Source organism: Martes martes (genome assembly GCF_963455335.1).
Source record: "Martes martes genome assembly, chromosome: 2".
Classification (NCBI taxonomy): domain Eukaryota; kingdom Metazoa; phylum Chordata; class Mammalia; order Carnivora; family Mustelidae; genus Martes; species Martes martes.
Window position 1 is genome coordinate 108135643 of NC_137889.1, and position 18203 is coordinate 108153845.

At 36.2% G+C, this 18203-nt stretch overlaps 1 protein-coding gene across 1 annotated transcript in view; it reads right to left on the reverse strand.

Annotated features, from left to right (window-relative positions):
- Positions 1-18203, reverse strand: part of COL25A1 (collagen type XXV alpha 1 chain) — a gene marked incomplete at both ends in the record, with an annotated part of 459205 nt that overhangs the window by 21285 nt on the left and 419717 nt on the right. The window contains 7 exons of the mRNA XM_080796594.1: positions 4356-4382; positions 6666-6716; positions 7329-7391; positions 8271-8351; positions 10794-10838; positions 14304-14348; positions 14971-14994. Coding sequence (XP_080652720.1) covers positions 4356-4382; positions 6666-6716; positions 7329-7391; positions 8271-8351; positions 10794-10838; positions 14304-14348; positions 14971-14994 — 336 coding nt within the window. The remainder of the gene's footprint in view (positions 1-4355; positions 4383-6665; positions 6717-7328; positions 7392-8270; positions 8352-10793; positions 10839-14303; positions 14349-14970; positions 14995-18203) is intronic.

Here is an 18203-nt window from a genome sequence, read left to right on the forward strand (position 1 = left end):
TTTAATAAAACAAATCCAAACTTTCTTTTGTCCTTTGATACTTTGTTCAGAGTCACCATTATTATAACATTTAAAAACAAATAGGGAGATGGTAAAATTTTGTACTGACAGTATAACATTATATTTGCCTGGAATGAGAGAATTAATATATTATTATATTATATATTATATATATACACTATATATAATTAATATATTATAGAGGTTTTGTGCCTCTAGTCCATGGTCTAATTGGTGTGATTGAACCTATACTCTAATACATCTTATATCATTCATTCATAAACGAGCACATATTGAACATCTACTATGTGCCAGATCTGTGTAAGGCACTGGCTATCTAGAACACTTCAGAACTTCAAGTACCAAAATGTTTTAATCTGTTAAAATATGTGAATAAACTATTTTTCTACCAATTTTATGTCTTACTTTAATAATACAATCTATAATGTTCTTTATTGACTTTTATCTGCATTCACTGAATAGTCAGCATGTTAATACCCTGAAACAAAAACCTTATATTTCACAATCGTTTTTAAAAATCTCTTTTTAGTTGTGAGAAGAAGACTGGCATAAAATGCATGGAAGATGAAAATTCCCTTTTCACTAAAAATAAAAATCTCAAAAAAAAATCTCAAAAAAATTGTCTGGAAGCTACTGCAAAATACTTCTTCCATCCTGTCCACTGTTGCCAAAGAACCATGTAAGAGGGCATTTTCAAAACAAACAACACAAAACATTTAGACTATGATATGATTGATTAATGTAAGGAGCCACAGCACTGACCTCACACCATCAGCAATGGCCAATTGCATACCTGCCACCCAACAGGGGGCTACAATTTTTGGTATCAAAAGAGAAAAAAAAAATTGAGGGAGGATTCTGACCTGCACTAAATTATTAAAACATTTGGAAGAAATTATGACATAATTAGCACAATGCTTTTTTCTAAGGGCAAGGTGATCAGAGAAGAATCATCCGTCCTTAAAGAGGAAGGTTGGCATGTATGTAATTGAATCACAGAACACTAAGAGGATCGTTTGTCATGGGGTCTTCCTCTGACACAAGAGCAGTCCTCAAACAAAACTGGGCTGAGCTCTGCTCTAATAGAATACATTTTCCAATCGCAGAAATCTCAAATGTAAGATAGTCACCGAGTAAACCAGAGTTGTTACTTAGGGTAGAAAGAAAAGTCTGAGATTTGCACTGAAATGGAAAGTTTTCTTTACTTACTGGAAGACCAAGGGGTCCTCTGTCACCCTTTTGACCTGGTTCACCCTTCAATCCTTTAACACCATTTAACCCTGGTTCACCCTAAATGCAAAAGCAAATGCCAATTTTGGTTGCTATCATGGGTGTTTCAACTGCGAGAGAAGAGAGCCAGTCTCCGAAATGGTTGCAGATTCCAGTTCTAGGTAACAGCAGAGTCAAGCTAGACTTGTCTTGCATCCGTCCAAAATTCATTTCAGACATTTTAAAAAATTAATAAACTGAAATTGACAAATAACATTCTAGGAAGCAAAACTCCTGAGCAAGCGTACTCCTTCTAACTGAAATGTGTACGCCTGAGTTCCACAGTTTTCAGTTCTACATCAGAGAACCTGGTGTTACGCTACCTTGTTCTCACCAGGCAAATCAAAGACAGAGTGGAGGATGCCGAAGGAAGTTCAGTAGGAAAAACCCACTCTGCTGGAATGAAAAACTGGAATATGCAGGACAGTGTTATATACAGATATTTTAAGCCTTTAAGCATTTTGCCCTGGGGAATGAGCTAAAAATGTAGCAGCTGATGTTTGAAGTAGTGCCATTTAGTGACTCCTCATTCACTGACATTGCCAAGTCAGATCCCTACATGGATTAATTCACAGAATAGACAACAGATAGCCAATCCCAGAAGAGAATATGAAGACCACAGTGCTTACATGTAGTATTACTGTTTGTCTATCCAATGTTAAAGTTAAAGAAGGATGGATTTTAACCTCAGGTGACATTACAAAAGTCATGGCAAGTGACAATTTCTCCTGACTCTGATATTTAAAAACCTAAAAATACAGTATAACTATTTTCTATCAGCAGCACCATTTTAGAAATAAGAGTTCTGACCTGCTCACTTGTCAACTTTTAAGTAAAGGCATTAATTTCATCACAAAAATCTGGAAAGATTTGTGAAAGGAAGATGCAGTCTCCAATGCCCTATAAGTCTTACTGGGTAGGAGCGGGAGTGGGGAGAGAACGTGCTTAGATGGCAGGAGGAATTACTAACCTGGGCAGTATTTTCTCCATTTGTCTGATTGATGAAAGTCAGTGTGATGTTTGTTAAACATTGAGTCCAGGGCCCCACTTAGCGTTTAAACTTCCAAAGGGGTCACAAAGTAATGAACACATTGGCGTGACCTATTGGGTTCTGGGGATTCTGAAGGTAGGATGTTTGAACTATAGGAAATTCAAATATGCTGTGGTGGGTAAAGTGTGATCCTGGGACTGTCCCAGAGCCAAAGTCAATGTAAGGTTAAGGCCAAGGCTCCAGGAGTCAGATTTAGTTAACTGGTCTCAACTTGAGATTGATGGCTTTGCATGTAAGTGGACTTTTAGCTAGAGGTCTTGAGAAGATGACTAGGCAGAGCTGCCTTGGTAGGCCACGAAATTCTGTGGTGAGGAATCAGACATTGACATGAGTGGGCATTAACCAAAAAAGTGAATTTATATGCAATCAAATGTAGAGGCAGAAAGACCAAATTCCAACTCTGGACTTAAGTTCTAGTTCCAGATCAGTTATTTAATTAGCAGTGTAACTCAGGGCAGACAATCTAAATTTCGTGGGCCCATAGTTTATCATCTGTAAAATCAAGCAATAAGCACAGGTAATCTACAACGTCTTTTCAACTTTATAATTTTGTGAAACTTATGATTTAAGTGGTGCCTTGAAATCCAAGGAGAAGCCCAGAGTAACTACTGACTTAGTCCAGAGTGGGAAAAGAGACCCAGAGAGGTTTAAATAACTACCAAGACTCCAAAGCTGATAGATGGGCTCTCTCTTCTGACTGCCAGAAAACAATGCCCTTACCCCAAACTATAACCCATACTTCCAAGACACTGTCACTAACTAGTCTTACCAGAAGATAGGGTGATCCAGAAGAATACAGAGGCATGAACTCTTTCCATTCTTGAGTGAGTCACCTGTCTGACCCCAAAAATGAAACTTAGGTTTCATTTCAGACCAATACTTCTACACTCCTAAAGTTGGGTGGGCCAGGAGGAGCCCCTAGAGGAGAGGGTGGACTGACTCTAAGCTTTCTGATTTCTAGCTCCTGCATTTATGTGTTCCCCTACCCCTCACCATTTAAATGCACCAACTCACTACTGAGGAGCTTTCAAGAGTGGTTAAACCTTCTCTCATGCTTTCTCCCCACTAAATTCTTAAATTTAGAACAAAGCATCAAATCGGAAGACACTAACAACTGACATTTACTGGGTATTCATCGACAATTGCATCAGATATTTTGCTAAGTATCTTACAAATATACCTCATTAAATTAACACAACACTAAGAGTAAAGTTGCCTAGTTGAGTGAGTGAAGGAATAGAGAGAGGATAAGTAGTCTGCCTAAGGTGACACAGACGCTCAGTGGCAAAGCTGAGATTAGAACATAGGTACTAATTACATAGGCTCCCTGGAGGAAGGAACCTTTCTTTCAGGGCTCTTCTTAATCCTCCAAAATGTCCTCTTGGTCTACACAAAAGTAAAGAACAGGTGCAAACCATCTTTCCAACATAAACTGCACTAATTCTGACAAGGAGGGGTATTCTCTATTGTTCTCTTGTTAATCCAGAGTATAGAGTACATGTAAGTGATGTAATCTTCTCTTGACTAGAGCACACCTGATACACCCCACCCCATTCTAGACCAGTGATCTCTGGGGGAGTACAAAATTAAGATGTTGGGTAGTCAAAGCACTTAGCTGCAATGCTATTATATGACAAACAAGGAGTATCAGTAACATCTGAATCTGCAACTAATGAGACATCATAAGAAAGAGCATCTGGACTAGTCTGAGAATCTCATCAGGTCCATTTCTAAATGGTTGATTTTGAGTATATTATGATTAGTAACTTAAAAAACCTATATAGTGTCATGGAAAAAGGCAAAATGAGGAATAATTCATCTCCAGGTGATATCACTTAAATTTGTTGTAAGTCATTCTGCGTTGTGCGATTTAAACATCTGGATACTTAAAGGCTTAAAGATTATCAACATTACTTGACAGATAAATAAGACAGGACAGACATGCTTCCGTCATGCTTCTCCATGATTAACAAGGAAACAGAAATCAAATAATCAAGGGATTTTTTTGGATTACCTTTGGTCCAGGAAGTCCATGGGGTCCCTGAAAAAGAAAAACACAGATTTTAATTAAGAATTGATTCACTATTTCCTAGCAGAAGTGATTATTGTATAGAGTAACCAAAGAGATGTAAAACAAGAATCCTCCTGTTTGAGCTATAGCTAGAGGCAGGCCAGTGGATGCTAATACCTAGTGAAAGTTCCTTCTAGCTCTTGGATTGTTCTGTAATTGGAAATTCATTAACAGCAATTATTCCTGCTAAATACCCATGAGAAGGAGGGAGAAATCTGCTAGGGTTAGATGGAAGAAAAAAATTTTTAAATGTATTGTGAACCTACACTATTCCTAGTTCTCAAATCCACATTTTTACAAAATCTAGGTGGAAAATGTGAAACACGTTATAAGTTTATATGGAATAGAGGTGGATTTTAAAATACAGAAATTTGCCAAAGGAAAGTTCCAGATTTTAAGTACCAGTGAATAGGAGACCTTTGAATTATTATTTATTTATTTTTAAAAATTTTTTATTTGACAGAGAGAGGGATCACAAGTAGGCAGAGAGGCAGGCAGAGAGTGGGGGAAGCAGGCTCCCTGCTGAGCAGAGAGCCCGATGTGGGGCTCGATCCCAGGACCCTGAGATCATGACCTGAGCTGAAGGCAGAGGCTTTAACCCACTGAGCCACCCAGGCACCCTCAGACCTTTGAATTATTGAGTCCTCTAGACCCAAGAGGAATCTAAAAGAAGAAGGAATGAGGAGATGACAGTCAAGTTTGGAACCCTGTTACAATTTAATTAAAATTAATTTAAGACTAAGGAAAGGATTCTAATGCAGATGTACTAAGCATAATTAGTTAGAATGCATTTGTTCTTACAAAGATGAATTCTTCAAGGCTCTCATAACAGTTGTTTACCAATGGAAATTAGTTATAATGCATACATGAATCAGGGCTTTCCCCCTGTATTTTGTGGAAAATCTAACTATGGAGACTAATTTCTAACCTAAATTACCTAAACTCTACTGTAGATTGCTTTAAACTTCTCAAGTGATTTAAATGAATTCTTTGGAGAGAGGAGTATTTAAATACCCAACAGCAAAATCATACAACAGTGTGAAAAAGATTTTTATCATGCAATATACAGATATTTGTTACATATGTCTACTTAGAAAAATATTTTCCTTTCAGATTAGTGATGGATAAGCATTTTCAGGAAATGGCTGCTACTTTATCAAGTAGTCTTATTTTAGTAATGGTATAAAATCCCTTTAAGCTAATTAAGTTTATATGAACAGGAAATAGCATTTTAAAATTTAATTTTCTAACTTAAAATGGAGGGAGTAATAAAAAAGCCCAAAGTGTGCCATTTGCTTAATTCTTAATGAACTGTTTAGTTTTAAGAAAATAAGGTTAATTATAACTATTTTACAGTATGAAATGGAAATGGCAGTTGATAAGAAATAGATGATTGGGTCTATGGCTACGCTTTGTGGCTTAGATATTTGAGTGACATTCTTTCTTAGAGCACAATAGGAAGGAAGAGTGACCCACGGTTTATTTAATCTGTATGATTGAAGACATGGGGTTTATTGAGATACCGTAGAGATGAATGTGACCTTAGAGCTTGCCTAACTTGTTGAAGTCCTGCTCCAGTCAAAGGCATTTGAAGCATGCTACCTTCTACGTTCTAGCCTTAACACTAGTGCCATTAAGTGGACATTTTAAGAATTACACTGGTTTAATGGCTGCCTTCAGCACCAGACACGAGTTCCATGAGGGCATGGCCATTGACTTCACTGGTCATTGAGGGATAGTTGTGGTGAACACTGGATCCACCAGAGCACCATAAAGATGAAAAGAGAAACAAGCAACAATATATGTCATCTGTGGAAGTGGTCTTCAATTTTTACCTTATTATTTTATAAATGTTACTATTAAACATCTCATTAAAGGATTTCAATCAAAGTTGGTCAGACACATTCATCAATGGCTATAATTATTAAGCTTGTTATACTACCAATGGCCTAAACAGTGGCTGATTAAGATGATTTTTTGATGTTCATACTGCAGGTTGGAGTAAAGCTTGTTAAATCTATCTTCAAGTTTCCTGTCACAAAGCTACTCTATCTCTTCTCAAGAGATGTGTTTGGGATAGTGAAAGACAACACTATAAAGTCAGTAACTCTCAACGCACATTGTATTTTCTTTCCGTTCCACAGAGAGTAGCAGAAAATACAAACTGGCTATTCTGAGGGATATGTTCATGTTTTTTTTCTAGTAGCATGCTTGTAAATAAAGGACTACATTTTGAAGAGAAGAAAGGCTTACCATGGGGCCTGGTGGGCCATGGGGGCCTGGTGGGCCTGGTGGGCCTATGATCTGTATGTCCAAAACATAAACATGGATTTGGTTACTTCATTTAGATAAGGCAGTTTGGCTTGAATCTTAGGCTGGGGTTCTGCTAAGGCCATTAATAGCTACTATGGAACAATACTAGAAGAAGTGATGCAATTGAGTCTTTATGTTTAGAAATTCATTAATGAGAATTTTTTAAAAAGCCACTAAAAAATACAGTTGTTTTACAAAAGCCGGGATAAATTTAAAGTACATTACGTGAAAAGACAACAACTGCTTACCAAGAAATGCTATAATGCCACAACCACTATTAAACTCTCAAATTATTTCACTGAGTAGCAACAGAGCTCTGGAGGAAAAAAAAAGTATGTTCTGCATTCACAAACCTCTACCCAAAAGCTTGATGGGAAAACCATTAATTTTCTCCTTAGGATTAGAGGGTCCCCTAAAAAATCTGCCTTTACCTCAGATCTCTGAGACACTTTGTCTCTCATTATACAAGGCTGACAGATATACTCTCTACAGTTTGACAAACTAAGAGGTTCACGGTCTTTTTACTGTTAATAAGCCATCTGGCACAGGTCGAACTGAGCAAATAATAGGCCTGTTTCAGAAGTTCAACCGCCATGGACTTACAGAAGGACCCTGAGGACCTGGCAATCCGGAGTCTCCTTTTTCTCCTTTCATTCCATTGGCACCCTACAAATAACCAGTGAGAGTTGAGCCAGTAAACTTTTCCCAAAGTGTAAGAAACAACCGAATTTTCTCCCCAGACCCACCATTCTTTTGCAATTTTTATAATATTATACACATCACATATAAAAGAAGGATTTATCCCCCTGCATTTTAGTCTCAAACAGCAAGCCTCTCCAAATCTCTAGAATTGTGGGTGATATGTGAAATAAAATATAAAGCAAATAAAAACTAGGTTAGGCTTGATAGGTTAAACTTATACATTGTTAAATATACCAGATTATAAATGTCATATTTTTTATGGTGGTGCTCACTTTAAATAGCAAAGGTCAGTTTTTTAACTTGGTTTTCATTGACATTTATCATACACTTCCTTGTTTTAAAATAGATCTAGGGGAGTGAAATTTTCTACACTTTTTTCTATTTTGCCTTCCAAATTCTTAGTAAAAATTGTAGGGTAAAACCCTAAAAACACCATTCCACACACACAAAGAGAGTACTTTCAAGAGTAACTTCTTTCTAAATTGTCTTATATTTTTTAGCTTGCTTATTTTTTATTATTACAGTTTATTTTAAAATGACCAGCTACCACCATTTTACACACACCAAATTCAAGTGATCAACTATATTTATTTTACTATCTTTTGATGAAAATAATTCAGGAAAACATGACGGTTTATTTTATAATTCATTTGATTAGATGCTTTAAAACTTGTTTTAGTGGCCCAGTTGGAGAAATTAACCAACAATACCTCAAATATGTAAAAGTAAAAATATTACTTTTTAATGTAATATTAACCACTAGATGAGAGTGCAGCTAATTATATAACTCCTTTCTGATTAATTTATCTTGATATGAACACACCCTAAAAAGTATAAACATACCGGTAATCCAGGAAGTCCAATTCCTCCTTTTTCACCTGGCATACCTGGGTCCCCCATGTCTCCCTTTGAGCCTTTAAGTCCCTACAAATGATATGGTTGCATGTAAGAATCATATTAACCCTTGATAGTAACATTCTAGGGCAAACAGAATTCCAGATCAGTTTTGTGCGCGGGTGGTCCTATCCGGAGAGGATTCTGATTTTCACTGTTAGGTAGAATTATTTCTTATAGCAACCTTCTACACTGAGTCAATACTATTTCCTCATGTAATGAAAGGGGTTAAATTCTACTACTTAGGTCATTGAATCATGAACTTAGGTGTTTACATAATTTCTCCTGATTCTGTATTTTTTTTCCTGGCAGCTAATTTGATACCACTGGTCCTGAAAACAATTTAAGGGATTGAATTCTCAGCAGTACAATATACATTTTGAACCAGGACTAATGTTATAATAACAAGAGGTTCAGATAAATTTCTCCTATCTCTATCCACGATACTCCCTTCCCCCTCTTAAAAGCAGGCGGAAGTTCCAGTCACCATCAGTTTCGAGGGTTCAATACAGAGAAAGGTAAATAATGTAGGCACCAATCATTAGGTGCCTAGTCATTAGGCACCAGTGCTCAACTAAGCTTAGAAACACTTCAACTGTTCCACAGTGTGTTCTTATTTTATTCTCAAACACCCCTATGAGGTGATCCGTGATATTATTTTTATTCTTTTACAGTGAGGAAATAAACAAACGTATTTTTTGAGTGCTAGCAAATCTCAATTTTGTAATAATACTGAAGTTAATTTATATTGTTAAGCATTTTTATCCAAGGAGCTTCGCTACCGTATGACCACATGGCCCATGTTTGAGCAGGGATGATCATAGTTCTGATAGTCAGGGGCCCCTGGCTGCCCAAACCTGTTCAACTTTTCCATACTACAAACTACTTAGGGACAGAAACATGTCTTTTCTTGACTTATACCTATAGTACTTAGTTCAGAATCACTTGCTAGGTGGGTGGATAGGCGCCCGAATGGGTAGATGGATTTTACTGGTTAATCAGCCCCTGGTTGGTTTTAGGAATCTAGTGATGGAGAGTAGCAGGGCAGCCAATCTCTGCTATTGGACTTAAAATCCTATAGAAAAAAAAACCCAACTATTGTATATGTAGGGACCATGTAATATGTTATTCTGCATGTTAAATTAATTATTTTTAATAACTAACGTTGGGAAAGGTAATACAACTAGATTTTTTAAAAAGATTAATTTATTTATTTTGAGAGAGAGAGAGAGTGTGTGAATGGGAGGGGTATGGCAGGAGGCGGCGGGGAGAGAAAATCCCAAGCAGACTCCCAGCTGAGTGCAGAGCTCAGTGCAAGGCTCTATCTTAGGACCCTAAAATCATGACTTGAGCTGAAAACAAGAGCGAGATGTTTAACCAACTGTGCCACCCAGGTGCGCCAGGACAACCAGATTTTTAAATTCTAATATGATTTCTGATTAATAATAGCAAATCATCTAAAGCCTCTTACTTTTTAAATTATCACATTTATTTAATGTGACATTATAGGATTTGCAACATACCACTCTGATATTAAAATAACTTTTCTCTTCAACTTAATTTCTTATCTAATATTATCTCCTGAGGAGCGTATTTTGCCAACTGTATCAAGAATCCTTTTGATTTCTTATGATCTTCTTGATGTCAACCATTTCTTGGGTAAATAATGGAAGCCCAGAAAACATCAAATGTCTTGAAGCTAACCATTGTGATTTAACTCTGAATTCCCCATAGTGTTCACATTCTCCTAGTCAGATTCTTTTTGGTCAGAGGTAAACCACAGTTTCTAGGCCAAATTCAGCCCAGGGATTATTTTTGCACAGACTGAATCTTTGAAAAAAATTTAAGGTGTGTTCAGATAAAAAACAAATGTGACGAAGACTCTGTGTGACCTGCAAAGTCTGAAACATTTACTATCTGTCCTTTACAGAAAAAGTTGGCCAACCTCTGTTTTGAGGGAAATCCTTGGAGATACTGCCATTTTCTGTGAAGGTACAAATGCCCCACCTGTTTCTGTTTTTTCTAACAATCTTGAAATTTAGGTGTAATCTTTGTTTGGGAAAAAAATATTGTCAAAATAACACATATAAGCAATATCTAATTTTGTGGAAACTTTGATTGACTTATTTTAATCTTGAATGATTTGTATTTATTGACAAAATTAGCCTATTCTTACTAAATTAGTAACGATCTTATAAGTCTAATAAAAATTTACTGAAGTGTCACTGGTAGATTGATAAGGAATATTAAGACAAAACTAAAATGTCATACTACTTACATGTTTCTGCAAAGAAAACTATGTCTAATTTAAAAGCAATTGCTTTTTAAGGTTAATATAATCTCTACAACAGATGGTAAAAAAATAGAGAGGATATCATATATCAACGCTCATGTCTTTTTGGCTCCAAATCTATAATAAAAGTGGTGATCAATTATGATGTTTGAATGACAGTATATATCTTTGAAAATTACCTGCTCTCCATCAACTCCTGGGATTCCTGGAGATCCTGGCTCTCCCTGTTAAGAGAAAAAGTGATGGCTTGCTTCCATTTATCATTGGTAAATGGAAGTCATGTTAGCTGGTGACAGTACAATTTGACTTTCAGCATATGTATCATAACCCAAGAACAGTTTGTTATATCATACACATATCAAAACTAAGTGAAGTAACATTTTCTTGAAGATTATATGTAACAATAGTCATGTAGCTCAGATCCAATGTTTTTATTTTTTGCCCCAAGTGAGATGTAGGCTAAAGGAAAAAATGGTGAAAGAAAACTGATAGAGATCGTTTAGTGGTTGACCATATTCTATAACAACAACCTATATGCCTTAGTTAATTTTTTCCTCCCTAAAAAATCTGTATGATTTCTCTTCATTTTCCAACTTCAGAAAAAAGCAAAAACATGACAGTTGACTTAAGAACAGAATGCAAAGCCGTAAGTTTATAATATTTTAACTGATAACATTTGAACAACGGATATAGGTTCATGATTGTGAATGTGCTATTTCCAGATAGAATTAATCAGATAACATCTTAATCCACATAAAATTACTTTTGGATTGATTCAATTACCTATACTATGCTAGGAATAAATTAAAGTTTTCTATTCATATGATTTCTTAGAAACCTTGACAAACCCAAAACCTATTTATTTTTTCTTAACTGAAGATGTCCCATTTAAAACAAATGTAAACAATGTGCTTGATATTTATTCCAACAACAAATCTCCAGTCATTTTTCACTTGGAAATGTACTGAACAAATTTTTTGAAAGGTAAGATATCATTTTAGATCAATGCATCACTTTTGTAAATCCCATTATATTAAAATTGTTAGACAGTCTTTCCCTGGTAAAAACTTTAAGAGCTATCAGCCATAGAATGAAATTTGAGCTTTCCAAACATTTAGTGAAAGCCTGACAAACAAATGTGTAAAAAAAAAAAAAAAAGGAAAAGCCTTTCCTTACTCCTGACTTCCCGTTCTTCGTGGGAGCAGCAAAGTTTATTTTGCCACAAACAAGTCTGCTGAGGTTGGATGCACCTGGCCAAGACCTAGTTTCAGTCTGAATACTTGTCAGCACTCTGGGTCCAGTAATGATTGTTTTGCTATGCTTTTACCTTCAAAATGTGACCCGTGAGTGTTTAAAAGAAAACATAACTCATGACTTATGAATTTATCTTTCACTCATCAAATGTAGTTTGTAAAGAGTTACTTGATGTGTAAGAAGTCAACCGATCCTGGTTTGACAAAGGAAAGAGAAACACTAACTGAATAGGTTTCCACTCAGTCTGAGGTTGTGAGTCCCCAGGGCAAATGGGTTCTGTATTTGACTCAGGCTGTTTTTGCTGACTCTTGGTCATAGGCATATCTCATCTCAAATATCCCAACCTTCTCAAGGAAAGATCACGGAAAGCTTGAAAGACTATATCAGTCAATCCAAGAGCTCAGATATGAGATCACTGTGTTTTGTGTGGGGTGGGGCAAGGTAATAGCATAGTGGGAAGGCTGGCAGGACTGAGAGGTAAGGGAGGCTCACTACTCCTCTCCCACAGCCCACTTGCCATGACATTCATTTGGCTAGCTTCTTTCTATCTCAGTTTCAGCTCAAAGTCATTTTTTTTTTAAATTTATTTATTTGACAGAGATCACAAGTAGGCAGAGAGGCAGGCAGAGAGAGAGGAGGAAGCAGACTCCCTGCCGAGCAGAGAGCCCGATGCGGGGCTCGATCTCAGGACACTGGGATCATGACCTGAGCCGAAGGCAGAGGCTTTAACCCACTGAGCCACCCAGGTGCCCCGCTCAAAGTCATTCTTGATTCCTAAGACTGAGAGTAACCTTCCCATTTGCACATCCATAACGTGCATTCTTCATCAAAGTACTTACTCTGTTGATTAATAATTGTGCCTTTACTTGCCTATCTCCTGTTCTAAACTGTAAGTTCCTTATTGAAACCCTTACTATATTCAAGTATCTCTGTTAGATATTAGTCCTTATCATAGCGTAGAAGCTCAAAAATTACTTACTGAATAACAATTAAAATGAATAGTAATTGGATTATGAAACAAGGAGGGAGGTACAGGTTTTACCACTACATATATCCTTCATGGCTAGGTGGTTCTTTTTGTCTCTTTAGAACGAGGGATGGATTCCCTTTGGAATTCTGCAGATACTTTGGGCTTTAAAGAAGGGTAAAGTCCTAGAAGTTTTTAGGGTGTGTTTAGCACTGGGGCCAATTTTGGTTCTGGAGACTTAGTCAAGTGAGGAGAAGGACAAAGATCCTTAGACCCTAGTTGACTCTACACAGATGAAAAAATGATCTGCAGATTTCCTTCGTGGCTGTCTAATCCAGCTCACCACAATATTAGAGTAGGGATCCAGGCTGACTTGCTCACCAGGAACAAACAATTGGAGCATTTTTGTGTTACATTTCTTAGGGACCAGAATGTGATAGAGAAATAGAAAGTTTAAAAATCCCAAAACTTACATTAATGTTTTACACGAGATCTGTTTGAAATTAGGCTCCATGTTCTAAATGTATCTTATATGGGTAAGGACCTCAGCACTATTTTACTTTATACTCCTTTTTATAATAGAAAAATAGTTTTCTATGCGTTAGCTTTCTGTTTCTAAGCATCTTTAAAGAAAAGGATACAAAAGCTGATATGTGTGTCTGTGTAGATATGTGTGTGTTTGTGTATGACAGACTTTGCAAATAAACTGCTTCAAAAGGCACCAACAAAAGATGGATTTCATAACTACTTGAATCCCCTACAGAACTCCAATGATGAAAGTCATATTTCAACAAACATAGCTCAGTTCTGAAAAGCTAGAGACACTGGCCATGTGTTAATTTCTCAAATGTGGCTAAACAAACCTAAGTTTAAGTTTGGAGGGATAAAGAGAACACCACTAATAAATCTGAGATATAATCAAGAAATTCTAGGTTCCAGCTATTCATAAGTGGTATGTTTCATTAGTTAAGATTTAAACGGCAGAATGTTTGAATAAGTATAATAGGATTTGTTATAAAAAATGACTCAAAAGTGATTCCTCAAACTGTCATCTGTGAATACATCTTGCTCAATCTTCTCTTGTTCTTATCATTACAAATGAATGAAAGGGAAAAATCTTTTTTGGTGTTAAGAGTAAATTTTCCTTAGTGGTTCTTTTACCTTTATAATTTCTATAAAACTTGTTTTTCCCTTTTTAATATTCTGTTTTTCCTAGTATCCTCCCTCTAAATTTAATGCTATTCTTATTTCTCTCTCTTCTTTCCTAATTTTCCTTTTTTTTTTTTTTTTCCCAATCCTGCTTTCTTAAGCCCAGACCTCAATGTTTATTCTTAGCTCTCTTAAGCAATATTGCTGATCTCAGCTCCTTCAGCATTTTGGAAGAATGATTTTTCAAAGATACATATATTTAAGGTGGGATTCTCTATATCATACATGGTAAATGGAAACAAGTAAAATAAAGAGTAACCTTTGGCCCTTGTAGTCCTGGAGGTCCAGGTGGTCCAGGGGGACCCTAAATCAAGAAAAGACAAAGTTTTAAAAAGTAGCAAGTATATGTATCACAATTTATGCTTTAAATAATAAGTACACTATATACTTCTTTTATTTCTGTCATAATCAAACATCCCCCAATCTTAATTTGCAATGAGGGCAAATTTCACCAGCTATGATTATAGAAATGACCTACTTATATGCAAAAATACCAATACATTTAGGTAAAATAACACTGAAGATGCTTTTGAGTTTATTTTCTAAGATAATGCAAAATTGCTGCTGTGTCCTGTGTTCATCTCCTTGGGATAAAATAGCTTACTAATATTACCTGTGTTTCCAGACCCCCGGCCTCCCCCGACACACAAGGGACTTGATTCCCCAAACACTGAGGAACAAAGCTATATTATTATAAGGCCAAAGACTTTAAGAAAAGTCACAATAACTTTTTTTTTTTTTTTGGTCTTTTTCACTACACAAACAAATGACTTAATTGGGCAAATGTCATAAAAGGTTATTAATATAAGGGAGCATAAAACTCAAAATCAGACAAAAACAAGTGCTACGTTAGTTCCATTACGGCTGGCATGCATCAACACCAAATATGCAGTCACAGACCACAGAAATCATGCAATAGGAGTTACCGTGACAGTTAAGGTGGTAATCCTCTGTTGGGAAAATGCATTGACAAAGACAGTTACCTATTTTGTGTGCTAAAGTACAATAATACATTTACGAAATAATCAATTTTCTAAATACGTTCTGGCAAGCTTGATGTCTTATAAGACACTGACAAGATACTGAAAACATATTATCCTATCTTTAAATGAATATAGGATAGAAATAAAGATTTTGTGGGGAGCAGGGGTCAGATTGCCATTCATCCCCTGATAAAGATTGTTTTTAAATGATTTTTGGATTTTTCTTTGAAAAAATCTATGTGTTAGGAAAAAAGGAAATGTCAAAATTTTAATTCATTTGATTAAAAAAATTTATGTAGGAAAATGGTGTACTGGAGAGCTTTGTCGGCATGACTGTGAACTGAGAAACTGCTGTTCACAGGAGTTCCATTCTAGAGCACTTCAGTTAAAGAAAAGGGAAATATCCAATTGTAGGTATAAGTAATATTTTTTCTTTTTTAGATTTTAGCTTATTTGTTGCATTATAATTAGCTTTACTGGGTGCCATGGCTACAGACAGAAGGTGACATGGAATTCATCCAATTTCTTAGTGTAAAGTACTACAAGCACCATAACAAAATGTATTCTGTCAAAGGATGATTCTCCACATTTCATTTTGAATCCATGAATCATTTCTGCATTAATGTTTTCTAGTCTAAGTCTCGTGCTAAACGTTCTTTTTGTGTTGTGTGTGTCTGAGTGAGAGAGAGAAAGAAAGAGTGTGTGTGACCAGAGGGGTGGGGGGTGAGGAAGGGCAGAGGGAGAGTTTTCAAGCAGGCTCCACAACCAGCAAGGAGCCCCAGGTGGGCCTCCATCTTACGATCCTGAGACTATGACCTGAGCTGAAATCAAAAGTTGGTCTTTCAACCAACTGAAACACCCAGGCACCACGCATGCTAAAAGTTCCATAGGGCCCATAACCACCTGATGTAGTCATAGAAGGAGCACACTTTCCATCAACGACTCTGGTCACAGAAAAATGTTATCCAGTCACATGTAAACTTGTGAATATCCATTTAACACCATCCATTTATTTTCCACTCTTCCATTCCAATTTCTAATTCAGGTTGCTGTTTGTTGTTTATTGTTATTGTCGTAAAAAATAATCTTAATATTACCGATCTTGCTTCACACACTTGGGTCTCTAGTGACATGACATCATCATTTCTTAGAAAACAATATATTTACATGTGTAGAAATGATTAAAGTCTGTATTCTATGATAACATCAGTCGCTGTCATTACTGCTTCATGGATAACACAGTAGGGAAAAAAAACCACCACCAGTGCTTCTAAGACAAAAGGCAAAGTGGTCACAAACTGGAGGCAAGTTTAAGAAAAATATATCAAGGCCCAGATTTTTATACTGTGGACTCCAGGAAACAAACTGAGGGTTTCAGAGGGAAGGGAGTTGGGGGGATGGGTGAGCCTGGTGACAGATATTAAGGAGGGCACGGATTGCATGGAGCACTAGGTGTTATACGCAAACAATGAATCATGGAACACGACATCAAAAACTAATGAAGTACTGTATGGTGACTAACATAATAATAATAAAAAAAACTACCATATTTGTGTAACACAAGGCACCACTTACTTTATTCTTAAGGGATTCACCTAGAGCTTGAGTCAGATTTATAGTCATGAGAAAGCTACTTCTTTGCTCCTATAAGTAGGTGAGTCATTTCTAAAAAGGCCATTAGAATATTACAGAGTAGATATAATTTTTTTATCACTGTCTTCCAATTATATATTATATTTTTAACTACAGAGCAGAATCATGAAACCTTAGAAACAGAAGAGACTTTATAATTTGAACTCTCTGAGGTTTTCTAAATGTAGGATATTTGAATTCATTTTCCACCTGGACACAAAACTAGTTTGTCTTTTTTTAAGGATAACAACGTGTTTTATCATGAGTTGTCTAATAAGGGCATATTAATGGTAACTGAACTATCTAACAGATGGAGTTTGTGTCATCTTGTTAAATAACTGTATTTTGTGAGACTTAACAGTTACATAGGGGGGCTTTCATCCTGCTAATAATAAAAGAACGAATGACAAACTAAGCTTAACTTCTCAGCAACATAGTTTTTTACCACCATCCTAAAGCACCCGTGTGCAGACACACAAGACATCCTGAAAATGTTGGCTCACTCTGGATTTCTTCTACCTGGTTCCTCTAAGTTAAACCTATGGGAACTCAGCAGCATTCTCTCTTGAACTCCACAAATGACGGAAAACCATAATTTTGGTAGTGAAGGAGAAAGATGCATTGTTCTCTATGAGGCACAATGTGAAATGGGAAGCATGAACTGGAGGAACTATAAACAGGTTGAAGCCCCCCAAGCTATTTTGTGATTTATTCCCTGAGATCCTTATGTGAATCTCTATCGAATTAAAGGTTAATTTCTTTCATTTCTCATAATGATGCAAGGTGAAAATCACCTGCATTTACAATAAAAAATAGGTTTAAGTTACATGGTATTGAATGTTTTTAAAAACTTGAGTTAGGAAGTAGAGAGGTTTTACTGCTAATTTTAAGAAACCTAAAAATCAAAATAAATGGCTTATGGCTGATGTTTATGTAAATAACAATTTTCAGTAGAGGCAATGGTAAAATTTTCTATTTCTGATGTGATGTTTTTAGAATTGTGATATACACCTATTTACTTATTTATTCTAGATTTTTGGGGGGGGCAGATTTATTTTTAGAGGAGGTGATAATAAAACGAAATCTGTGGGGTGCCTGGATGGCTCAGTTGGCTGAGCGGCAGACTCTTAATTTGGGCTCAGGTCATGATCTCAGTGTTGTGAGACTGAACCCTGAGTCAGGGCTCCATGTTCAGTGGGCAGTCTGCCTGAGATTCTCTCTCTCCCTCTCCTTCTGTCCCTCCCCCTGCTTGTGCTCTCTCTCTCTTTCTGAAATAAATAAAATCTTTAAAAAAAGTGAAATCAGCAAAATGGTGAATATCCATCACTGGTTAAGAATAGAAGAAAAAAACGTCTACTACCTCTTCTCAGGCTAACGGCTTAACTAATTTTTTAGGGCCCTTGTTCTAGTAGAGTACCATATTAGGAAAATAAATAATTTAAAAAAAATAACTATAAGCTATTTACAAGCATGACACATAGTTGCCCTAACATCCCTGTTGAAACAATAAATCTTTAGGTTGAGATAAAAACATGAACTACTTG